Source organism: Stegodyphus dumicola, chromosome X1 (genome assembly GCF_044657685.1).
Source record: "Stegodyphus dumicola isolate Sdum_Otavi_A_Nest chromosome X1, ASM4465768v1".
Taxonomy (NCBI): domain Eukaryota; kingdom Metazoa; phylum Arthropoda; class Arachnida; order Araneae; family Eresidae; genus Stegodyphus; species Stegodyphus dumicola.
In genome coordinates, this window is record NC_140780.1 from 199233241 (window position 1) to 199246451 (window position 13211).

The following is a 13211-nucleotide window of genomic DNA, read 5'->3' on the forward strand; positions in this document are numbered from 1 at the left end:
AGAAATTGTTTATATTAGCATTCTGGACTGCATCTTTCCAAACTAATACATTTCATACATAATCATGCTGCAATGCAGATAGTGCTCATAAATATCACTGCTACTAATATGAAGCCTGTCATTTCACGCCTGAGTTGTTCTGCAGGAAGGTTGCTTTTCGTGGCGGTCGGTCTTGCTAATTATGATTTTTCTTGAGTAAATTCTTCATGGAAATGAACAATGAAGTTTGTGAAAGCTTCACCCAAGCGCAGGGAGTCCAGCTAAGCCTAGCTGAAACTGGATATGACCAGTTAGCTATGTAAAAATCTGGAACCATCCAACCTGTGGACTCGCTCACTGAAATGGACTGGGAAGCTGTCACTAAAAGCACAGAACATACTTTGAGTGACACTGAATTTGAGAAAAATGAGGTGCAAAACACATTCCAACCTTTGCCAAATTAACTGATGATGAACCAACCCCTATACATCAGCGTAGCACTCATAGTACAAAATATGTGAATGATGTCAAAACTGAACGAAAGCCAAAAGTAAAAGTTACCAAAAATTGTAAGGTGTTCCGTAGTCAGGACTTGATTAATACAATTCCTAGCATTTCAAATTCTAAGTTTTTCCGCCAGCAGCCATGCTGTTTTGGTACCACCTGTTGAGACTCCTGAAAAGCCAGCTGATATGAGTACTTCATTGACCAAAAATGTAGCTCAGCCAATCAACAACACAGATGAGATCACCTGCTGTGCTGGGCCAATGGATAACATTGTCGATATTTTGTGACCTAGAGCAACTCACACTATAGAGGGTGACTTCACATTTCCCAATCACCTGGCTAAGGCTGGCTAACATGCCATTGATCATTTTAGAGAACTGTACACTTATTTGGAAAGATTTTCATTGAACTGTTGGAAACGCGAGGACTTAATGAATTTGATTCAAAGAAGAGAGGGGGAATTCAGTTATATTATTGTCTCTTAATCCACTGGCACCACTTTTGCAGAGAGAAATTTTTCTTTCCATTCTGATCTCCTAGGCAAGGAGAAAAACCTGAAAATGGTTTTGTGTAACCTCCCTATTTGCATTGATCTGGCGGCCTACATTTAAGATAAGCTTGTGGATTTAATTTTCTGAAAGTCAAACAGCTAACACAAAGACAGGGCAGGGAGAAAATATCTATACCTTTCTATTTAGACACATTGATGAAAAACCTACAGAATGCAGAGATTTTGAATCTTAAGAATCTAATGCAAATCAGAATAGAAAGATATAGGGGACAGAGAGGTCCATCTCAATGTTTTTGGTGTCAAAAGTTGTCATACATAAGCTTCTTGCCATCACCCACCATGTTGTTACAGATTTGCTGGAAACCTTGAAAGCAGAGATTGCTCCAAGCCCAAGGACACTGAACTGACTTGTTGAACTGCCTTGGTAAACGCAGGAGCAACTGGAAAGGCTGTGATGCATTTTCAAAGCAAAAATCTCTAATGCACAACTCGTGCTTTAGAAGAGGATATCTTTTTCATAAACATCATCATTAAACCCTATGGTCGGGTAGCAAAAACTGATGTACTTCCTGAAAAGCTGCACTTCACAGTCATGCAGAATCTTGCTGACATCTCTTTCATCAATCTACAGAAGTTTTTGCATAGCCAAAGTTAGCAAGGCTCAAATCTGAAATCACTAATGATCCCCAGGTCTCATGTCGAACCCAAGGCTCAAATCTGAAATCACTAATTATCCTCAGGTCTCATGTCGAACCCCTGGGACTATTTTAACATGGAATGCTCAGAATCTCACAAATAAGGTAGGGGAATTCCAAGACTTTTTGACATGACACAAGCATTTATATTTCATTGATCACAGAGACATAATGCTATACCTGCACATAGTCTGGTATATAGTCTGGTCACCCAACAATCGCAGGTTGGTGCAGAGGAGATGATTTAATGATTCACAATAAGAGCAGTGTATATTCCTGTACACTTCCAATAACAGATAGTTTTGAGGAAGTCAGAGGAATTGTGCATATGCCAAACTGGGGTAGTATGATTTTCTGTTCTATTTACAACATCCTGCATCCACGTTAAGAGGTGAACATCTTTTAAAACTCCTTAACAACCCCCTTCTTACCATCATTGGCGAAGCTTTAAATGCGAAGCATGTTAGTTGGGAATGCTGCAAAATCAAAATAGTGAAATATTATACAATTTTCTGTTCAATAATTCTTATTACATATTTTCTTCTGAGGAATACACTTTTAGGCCCACTAATCCAGCACAAAATCCTGATTTCTTGGACGTTTTTGTAACATCCAGCAACATCCCACTAAATGTTGAAGGGATCAATGACCTCTCCTCCAATCATATACTGGTGTTGGCACATCTGGGAATTTTTAAACCTGAAACCGGCCAGGTGTATAAAGCCACTGGCTGATTGGACATTGTTGATAATCTCAAATCTTATTCCTTCATTACTAGTCCTTTAATAATACCACCGATGACATTGATGATATAATTCACACCATCACACACTGCATTGTAACTGCCTTTCAAAAATCAACGACTAAAATTATAAATCTAAAAATTATCACATAAAATTGCCAGTAGAAATTAAAAACACAACATGAGAACATAACAGATTACAAAGTTACTCACATGACCCAGACATCAAGTCTGCAGTCAATAGGCTTAACCCATTTAGTACGGGCGTGTCATATGTGCATCAGCAGTGAACATTACCTGACGGCTGGGTATGTCATATTTGAATCGCCATTTAATTCACTCTGCCGGCCGGGTGTTACCACATTTGACTTTTTAAATAGAATGTTTAATTAATGTTTTTTGTTGCCGCTAGATGTAGCTGTATGCCTGTTATAGGGAAATTTACCTTCATTCCTGTGCAATGTTTTTTATTTTTGGTATTTTGTTTCGGAATGTGAGTGAGATTCGTGGGTGGGTATTGAGCAATGTAATGTCTCTTTAACTACGTCATTTGATATAAACAATGCACGTGCTCTCGCTGAGGCACTTTTTATTTTTATTTTTGCGATATAGTGAGATAGGCGTTCTATCATTAGAGGATTTTTTTATTACTCTTATGTTTTTTCCTTTTTTTTTATTACTCTTAGATTTTTCATGCTTTGAGACGAATATTTTTAATTGTCAGCGAAACATATCTTTTTTTAATGGCAAACGCAGTATCTAAACGTAGAATATACACAATCTCTAAATCGTTAGGGTTGAGTAGTGTAATGGCTGTTACAGCAGCATTTTATATAAACAATTGACCATGTTCTTGATGCTCTGGAATACTTTTCATTTAATTTATTAATTTTTCTTATTTTTATTTTATTTTTTTATTGTTTATATTGGAGCAGATGTTCTATCATTAGAGACTTTATTATTACTCTTTGAGTTTTCCGGCATTGAGACGAATATTTTCTATCACTTAGTGAAATGGTTTTTTTTTTTTTTTTTTTTAAATGGCAAAACGAAAGCACTGTCTGACCGTAAACCATATACAAATGCTAAATGAGTAAAATTTGCTGAGTAAAATAGCAGCAGATATTATATTCCTGTGATTAATGCAATTTTGGACTTTGCATTCACCCATGTTTCAAAGAATAACACTATCTCATTTTGAAACATTGCTTACTTTTCGTTGTTTGCTCGTTGAATTTTTATGAAAGACAGTTTTAATATTTTTAAATTTTAATTGTGTGTGTGTGTTAAATAAAATCTGCGATTGTTTGGATATTTTTCCATATATATTTATTTGTCGGATAAGGGGGAAATTATATTATTCTAGAATGAGTATTTTATAAAATTTTTAAGGAAAATATAATAATAAAGGCTTAAAACTAATTCTGACGACTACCTGGATGTTCTTCTCATAATGTGCACAAAATTGGAAAAATTCGATGACAAATTTCATTTATACGAATTTGTTTCCAAAGTTGGGCTTAGCAGCGTAAATTGCCCGTCCCCACAGCACGACACATCCGGTTAACACACCGTCCCAAGAGAACACTTCAGTAACAGAGGTGCCTGTCGCGAACGGGTTAACAGGAAAATCAAAAGCACAATACCAGATCATCATAAAGCAACGTGAAATAAGAAAATTGATAGTTTGAACATGGAGGATGGAACTTTCTGTAATATATTAAGAAATTTGAAAAGCAACAAGATTATGAACAAGCTGCTCTATAGTAAGTCAGGCATTTTGTACACAGACAAAGACAAAGCAAACGTATTTGCAGAGGAATTCACTCCTAACGTGCATTTTTCTTCTTTGCAGCCTCCATAACTAGGAAATCTTTTCGATATGGGAGCAGTTGTGATTTCGTTGAGATAAAAGAATTTAGCGAGTCCTTCTCACTCATCTCATCCTCACTAACATCAGTCGACGTCCTATAAAAGGACATTTTTTAATGCACCCGAGGGCACAGCAGCAATGAAAAATATTTCAGTACTGTAAAGAAAAACTGCACTAGCAAAGAAAATAACTGAACAATGCTGACCGTCTACTCTACTCAGCAAAAAATCAAATATCAGAGTGGTTCCAAAAGCGTGTTATACGTTCAGCATCTCAGCACTCCAGTCCGAATCGATTAATCAATAATCTGCTTGCGAATATGCATCTGTTGTCTCTGATGTTTATCACCATTGTATAAAGAGATGTAAGCTGTATAAAACTGTAGGCCGCCTAGCACTTCCATAATGATGATGTATAAGGAAGGTTATATGTTCTAAAAAATTATCCATCAAGAAATAAAATTACGTTGTGAATCTATAGCTACATTAGTCTCCAAGCTCTATCCTTCTACTGCACATTCTGTCTGTATGCTAGGAACATCTATAACCATCTCCTGAATGACTTCAAAATAATGTGTCTTCTGTGCCATGCATTCTAAATTATTGTAGTAAAGCCAAAGTGTGTTGAAATGTTACGCCTGTGTTCAAGAGTCATCTGTTTATGCAGTAACAAATGTCCAGCTTATTATAATGTTGCAAAAACATTGGTAATCATTTCAACTCTTCCAGTATTATGCCGTATATATATATACACTCAACGAGGAAAAACATGATAACCATCCCCACATTTTTCAATGAACTCATCTGGGTGACGTGCATGCCACATAATTAAGTGGGAATGGTATTTAACTGTTGCTGGAGAATGTAAGGAATCATTTTTGCACTTTAGCAAGTGATGGGAAAGCTGCTGATCTAAGCAATTTTGTTAGAGGGTGGATTGTAATGGGCCAAAGACACAGAACAAGTATCTACAGAAGTGCATGACTAGTAGGTTCTTTATGATCTGCTATTGTTTGTATTTATGCAAAATGGATAAATTACTGTGAAAACAGCCAGTAGACGTCAAAGTGCTTGGCATCCATGCATCTTCAACGAAAAAGGACGTCTGAGAATCCCACTTGTTACAGCAAAATTGGCACCAAACAGTAGCTCAGCTGACAGCTCAAAACACTGGAGGTCAAAATACAAGGGTTTCAGAATGCTTAGTTCAGTGGACACTGTTTGATATGGGACTGTGCGGCAGACATCTCACTCATGTGCTTCTGTTGATCAAGCGTCATTGTCAACTACAGCTGCAATGAGCCTGGGAACATAGACTGGACCTTAGATAAGTGGAACACAGTCGTCTGGTCAGATGAATTACGTCGATGGTCATGTCAGTATATGCTGTCTTCCAGGTGAACAGTTGCTTCCCCCTGTACAGCAGGTCATAACTATCCTGGTGGTGGCGGTGGTATGCTTTGAGAAACTTTTTCATGGGCGGTTCTAGGACTTTTATTTGTAGTAGAACAGATCATGAAAGCTGCGGTTTATCTGAGCATAACTGCAGATCAGTTCACTCTTACATTTGTCTTCCCGACTGGAAACGGAATCTTCCTGCAGGACAATGCCCCCGTATCACAAGGCTTAAATTCTGTTGGAGTGGTTCAAGAAGCGTAAGGATGAATTCCAATGTCCTGGCCACCTAGGTCATTAGATCTTGACCTGATAGAGCACATTTGGAAGGTCATGAAGCAGCAGCTGAGTGCATAAATACCACCATGTTGGAATATGTTGACTTTGCATGATTGTTTCTTTGACATTTTGTACAACCTGTGTCCAGTCATTTGCCAAGCCGAGTTGCAGATGTTTTTTATGCCAAAGGTTGCGTAACGTGTTATTAATGTTTTGGCTCTTCAGTGTGTATACAATCATATGAACTATTGTCATGAAAAAGCTTCCCCAATATAAGATTCCCTAGTAGCCTATCTGCTCAATCAAAATTAAATTTCGGATATTGTAACTTGAAGGTATGCACTTAAGATTTTAATGAATTAAAAATATAGAGCTCTCATGCGTATGTTTGAAATTTTTGAATCAGAAACCTGTTTATTCCTCCACAAATTGATCAGTACATTGAAAAAAAACGTAAATGGCATTGGAATGATGAAAATTGCCAGCGTAAACATTTGCAAAGAAGAGCATTATAAAGGGACAGTGACAACACAAGAGAGGGGAAGGAAAACAGTTTCATTGGAATTAAAGATTTCAATGTTCCGACCTTCGCAGAGGATAACACGTTGCATGCAGAAGATTGTTGAAAACAATGACAGTTATTACAGTGCAGGAGGAATCTGTACAACTTCACGTTTTATGACATCTTTCAGTTCTGATAAATCACGGGGATTTGAATTGTGCACTTTCGAATTCATATAACCCCAAATCCAGAAATCCATTGGATTAGGTCATGGGGTATCACAGTGGCCATTAAAGTGCAAAGTTACAGGAGATCACTCTCATGAAAGTGCAAAGTTACAGGAGATCACTCTCATGAAAGTGCAAAGTTACAGGAGATCACTCTATCTCCAAAATGCTTGTAGGAGCACTATGTCAATGTCATTAACGAACTTTCGCTGCTGCAATTCTATAATTGCGCAGTTTTGCAACATTGTTGTATACTGAGCACTTGTGATGGAGCACATTTTCTTACCTGTAGAAATAATCTGTTCAAAGAAGTGTGGACTGAGAATTAATCTGCTTGCAATACTGCACTAGACAGTCACTGTAGCTTCATGTAAAGACACTGGTATCACATTGTGATGATTTGTTTTCAGCCCGCTGAATGCAGCTCTTGGAGTTTACGTTCTTAGTTAAGGAGAAATATGCCTCATCCATTCATAACATCTGCAGTGGTCACTTGCTATTTTCATCATTTCTGGTGAGGAAAAAAATTTGCAAAGTCCATATGCTGTTGCTCATCTTCAGGTTGCAACATCTAAACACTTTGGAATTGATAAGCAAAACAGAACACAGAAGCTTGTGACTGACTCTGGTTTTTGGTACATCCAAACTGCAGGTAATACTTCTTATGGCATGCAGTGGACCGTCAGCAATCGCCACTTCCACAAGCTTATGATTTTGCCAATGAATTCGCATCACTTTGGCAGCATTTTCCCCATTCACATAAAACGGCTTTATCAGTTCATCTCATTGTTCCCTTGTCGTCTTGTTAGCACATTCAAATACACTCAAAAGTCTTTAATCTGGACTCATCGGGACTTCGGCGATTCCGGATTATCAATTTTTCCGGATTATAGATCATCAGTTTAAATCTGGTAAGATGGCATGCAGAAATTATAAAATTAAAAATATGAAACCGTAATTTATGAAATAAAGAGCAATTATGATCTAAAGCGTATCAAAATTTACAAAAAAAGAAAGCTTAATATTTATTTGTTTACTTTATTAAACATTTCTTTCAATGTAAGATGTTTAAGTTGCTTTGTTTTATGTGATAATACTTTCTCTTTAATTCTATAAACAAACGTAATTTCTTGTTCAAAGTTCCGCTTTTGAAGTCCTATAATTGCTGTGTCGAGAATACCGACTAATTTGTCAATCGAAATTTTTTTGTTTTCAATAACCTCTGTGTCACTTTCTTCAGTATCGGAAGAAATCATTATCAGATAATGATGAGGAATTTGATTTAAATTGTATCAAAGACGGAGTACATCGAGATGAAATACTACATTTAGAAAGGAATTATAAGCCAAATAAAATAAAAACATCTGCCCTGAAGATAAGGATAGTGCTGACAGATCAACTTCCAATTCATTGCGCACAGCGACGTGCCCCCCCCCACACACAAAGCAGCATGAAATTGATAAACAGATTTCGGAATGGTTAGAGAAACAAAGGATATGCCTTTATCCATTTTTGCAGCAATTCCACTTTTTGCTTGATTGACATCGAAACATACTTTCGCTTTGTAGATCCTTTGGCAGCTCCAGCATCAGAAATTCTATTTGACATAATCAAAAGTTCAAGCTTACTTTTATAAAATTGCTCTAACAGTCTTAAAAAAATAATTAGCCGTATCCTATTAGCAGATTAAGGAACAACACAATCTGCAACATTAACTGAAATAGATAATTAGATAATTTGAGCTTAGCTTATACCGTCCGTTACACATTAAACGCACATGCGTGAATGCATTCTGCATTGACGCATGCGCAGAAAGTTTATAGCTTTGAGGTCCGGATTATGGGTGTCCAGATTGACGACTTTTCACTGTCCCTGATTGAAGCAGCAGTCATCTCACACTGCTTCTTAAAGGTTATTAAGGTTTGCTGATAGTTTTCTGTGATTGGTGCTTCTACTGTCTATGCCTGTGAATTATGCAAAGTGCATCATTGCATTTTTTCTATGCTTTGTCATTGGACCTTTGCATTGCTGTTCTTTGCAGATGTTTTATGTGGGTAATTTTCATCACGTGTGTATTTTTCTGCCATTTATGATGTCTCAGCGCACTCACCAATTTACAGGAAAAAAGGTGGGTGTTTCCATTCAAAATTTTGAATTTTTCACTGTTACCATAAGGGCGAGGCCTGTATTGTTTTAAAACATTGCATTCTCGAGTGCTTACCTTCAAATAATAATATCTGAAATTTTACTTCGATTGGTTGAGCAGATAGCGCTCTAGTGGTTTATATATCGGAAGAAGTTTTTTTTTAATCCAATCTTTCTCTATATAAATATATATATTTTAAATTTTCGAATCCAAATTAATTTGTTTCTTTATTTTCTAGTTTGAGTTTTTTCCAGTTTATAATATTTGAGGGTTTAATTTTTTATTATATTTAAATGATTGGTTTTGAATGAGTTCTTTTGTTTTATATTCTAGGAATCAAGAATTTATGAAGTAGCTGTTAATGGGATAAACAGCTCAACAGAAGTTCCACAAGTGCCTGCAAATGGTATATATTTCCTTTCTAATTATTTGTACTTAAACAATTAATATCCTTTGTAGTCATTGTTCCTGATGACATTTGTACAATTAAATTATTTGTAAATTGTTAAGAAATATAATAAACTACATCGCCTCATGTTAATGAAATGTCTGTTATGACAAAATGATCAGTTCAGTAATATGTTTTATGTATTCAAAGAAACAAAATGAACATAAATATGCTGTTGAAATTTTATCATACCCTTTGATCTTCATTTATGTAATTGAAAGTTAGTCAGCTCCTGCAAATGCAGGAACCAGTGTGATGTATCTGGTGACACCATTCTGTGTGGGAAACCAAAATGTTTAGGCAATATTTAGGAACATAATCTGGAATTATAAACATGGGAAAATTCAACATATATTATTATTTTTCTTTTAATTTACCTTTGTAAAAAGCAATACATACCTGAGGCAGTTTCAGGTCCTTTAAAAAAATTAATGTTGTTAAAATTTTCTGAGCTATAGCATTTTTTATTGCCCTTTAGTTTTCAGATACTGACATTTTTCTTTCCTTATTTACATTTAGAGAGAGAGATGGCAGCACCAAGCCAATGTTGAACTAGAAACAGTATTTTATTGCTTGTTTCTGAGATTGTTTTTGTTTTCTGCTGTGTATTGTGATGTGCTGTAATGTGTTTTTATTTGTTTTGCGTAGCCAGTTTAGATTTGTTTAATTTTTTCTGCTACTAAAACTGAGAAATGCCTCCAAAAATGTTATCCGGCTATGAGAACAGAAAAAGTCATCTTCAGCCAGAAGAAGCAGTCAAGAAACAGAGCATCAATGTCTTTTAGTCCTAAGTTAAATATTGGGATCAATGCAAGCTCAACTTTTTCAGCTGCATATCTATCTATCCATCTGTCCAGGTATCATAAAATGACCGTAAGCTAATATGACTATAAGCTCAAACCACAAAAAGTACTGTACTTTCTGAAATAATAACTGCATGCATGAATTGAAAAGATGGTCACAGCTGTTATGCAGTTGAAGGCAATAGGTTATAAAATCACATTTACAGTCAGGAATACTGGGAATATTGAAAGTAAATTTGGAAACTCAACCAAAATAATGTCAGCTACAATGAATCAGCTTACTGGCAGGATGAATTATGAATAGATGAAAGTATGACATCATTATAAATGGGACACATCCTATAAATGAACTGTACAGTTTTCCAAAGGTCCAAATAAAGTTGATCTGTGACAATGATGTAGAGGGAGGGAATAATGGTGAAAATTTTCTTAGAAACTGGTTTATTTATTCAGAGCACCAATAAAATTTATTGCTTTTATTGCAGAATTGTTGCTTCCTGACTAAGTCAATGTTTAATATCTGGAATTAATGACTGGAAGCATGCTTATGAATAGTTACATTAAAATGAAAATTGAGTGCATCATCTGGAATGTCTGAAGAAATGCCTTGAAGCATCACTGCAATTACAGTCTAATAAGATTACTGATACAGAGCTTCAGTCACAAATGGAAAAAGAACAAGAGCATTGGTGTAAAGTTTTAGAATGTTTAATGAGTGTCACTGAGTATTTAGCTGAAAGCAATTTGGTTCTCAGAGGAACTTCCGGTACATTATATACACTGCACAACAGGAATTTTTTATGTTGCATTATTGGAAAATTTGATTTAACAATGAGTAAACATTTATGCTGGGTTGTTGTCTAAAACTTCACTTCACTGTTGTGGTAAAAATATTTAGAATGAAGTAATCATTTTGTTAAGAAATTCTGGTCAGGAAAATATACTTAACTGAGCTAGATCAACAAAATATTTTAGTCTTATTGTAGACTGTATACCGGATATAAATCATGTGGAGCAGCTTTCATTTACAATGCGATCTTTTTTATGTAGAAGATATTGTAATAAAGGAAAATTTTGTTAGTTGTAAAGTTCTTATAGAAATTAGAGATCAAGGCTTTTACAAAAGTATACATGATTTTCAAATAGATAGGAACATAGACTTGCAGAGGCCACGACTTTGATAATGGTTCAGTTATGAAAGGAAAAAAATAAGGGGTTCAGATGCAGAACATTTAAAGAAAAGAAAAAAAAAAGTGTGGATGTTTTATATGGCATGTGGATCTCATAGCCTAAACTTGGTGGTCTGTCTTAGTGTAACAAGTTGCCTGAAATATACTTTTTATTTTTGGTGCTGTCTACATTTACTACATCATTGTTTTCTTTCATCCTCTCTTGGGTAATGGCATGCAGTAAAAAACCATGTTAACTGCCTCACTACATAACCTTTCTGTGAGACCAGATGGGAGTGCAGAATAGAATGTTTAAAAACAATTACAAATTCAATCATGAGAATTTGAGATGCCTTTTATGAACTTTCAGAATACCTGCTTCTGATCCTGTAGCACAACATGAAGCAGAGACTCTTGTAACACAAATAGAAGATTACAATTTTCTAGTAATGATAAATGTCTAGTGTTATATATTAGACAGGATAAATGTTGTCAGTAAAACTATGCAGAGCGCCTCTATAGAACTATAATGAATAGTGTTACTGATTACTGTGAAAATGAGGTAAGAAAAAAATTAGCTTCAGTACTAGATGTAGAGCCAATGTTGGCAAATTGTGCGGTTTTTCAAAAATTTGCTACTTTTGACCAACTTGTGTGGACTAAAATTTGTGTTTATGTTATTTTGCAAAATTTTTCCTGCACCATCATTCACTTGTACTACCTTTTGTGACTTAAAAATTTTTTAATATTTCATGAAACCCGTATATGTTAAAAATATGTTTCTACTCTATTTTTAACAAATACATAAAATTAAAGCAATCTGTTTAGTCTTAAGTAAAAGCTGGTATTTGGCAATCTTGAAATCAAACAGTGCAAACAGTTTTCAATGGCAGTCGCAGGTGTTTTCACATGGTTGATTGATTGCTTTATTAAATTTTTAAAGTTTGATAATAAGCAATGCAATATTTTCAAGTGTCACTTTGACCAAAATCAAACATTGTAGCAGAATGTGTTTTGAAATCCTAGATCCCATACTTTGAATAAAGATGTCATTGGCATTAAAAGAAATTTGCTGTGTTTACTTTATACTCTCATCACCCATTCTTATATAGCTCAGGTATTTATAAAAAGAAAGAAATGAGGGTAATAGACCAAGTAAATGAACAGGATGATGAAAAGCTATTATTAAATTCAATTTTCTTTTAAAAACTGTAATTTTAAAATGAAATATTTTTAGAACTGATACATATTGTCTAAGCAGAACAGATTTAAAACTTTAGAACTTAAGACTGTTAATAAATAAATGTCCCATTGTTTGTATAAAGTTCCAAGACATCATTTTTTATCTTTTTTCCTTAGTAAAATTCTCTAAAACAAATTCAGTATTAAGTGCAGAGGACAACTTTGATTTATTTGTTTAAGCATATATAGAAATTTTTTTCATTCCCATGCCAAAAATATCATACATATCACAGATTTTTTTTTCCCTTAAAAATATAGTTATTTGAAGAACTTCCATGCAATATGCTGCTAAAACTTGGTCAGTGTAGTCGAAAAATAAGTAATTTGGAAACAATTTTATACAAAGGCCCAAAAGAAGTTAAATTCAATACCAATATCATATAAATATGCAAAATATCATATAAATATGCAAAATAAGAATTTTAAAAAAATGAAACAAAAACCTGAAAATTACATAAACCAGAAAAAATATACCAAAACCAGAAAAAGAAATTAAAAGAAGAGGAATCCAATCAAATCTGATGTAACATTATGTAGAGGATGCATCAGAGTCAATTGCAATCCCCCTGCCACTTGAAAAACACTGCATTTCTGTATTCAAAATTATCTGATGAACCATTCGAAAGTATTTAATTATAACAGTTCATCTAAAAATTTTGAAATCCTCCATGATGCAGGGTAAAAATTCCAATGT

The 13211-nt window shown here is 34.8% G+C and overlaps 1 protein-coding gene across 4 annotated transcripts in view; it reads left to right on the plus strand.

The window, feature by feature from the left end:
- Positions 1-13211, plus strand: part of LOC118181650 (uncharacterized protein CG43867-like) — a 404498-nt gene that overhangs the window by 287166 nt on the left and 104121 nt on the right. For all 4 annotated transcript variants that reach the window (XM_035350823.2, XM_035350824.2, XM_035350825.2 and 1 more), the window contains one exon: positions 9189-9261. In XM_035350823.2, the coding sequence (XP_035206714.1) occupies positions 9189-9261 (73 nt within the window). The remainder of the gene's footprint in view (positions 1-9188; positions 9262-13211) is intronic.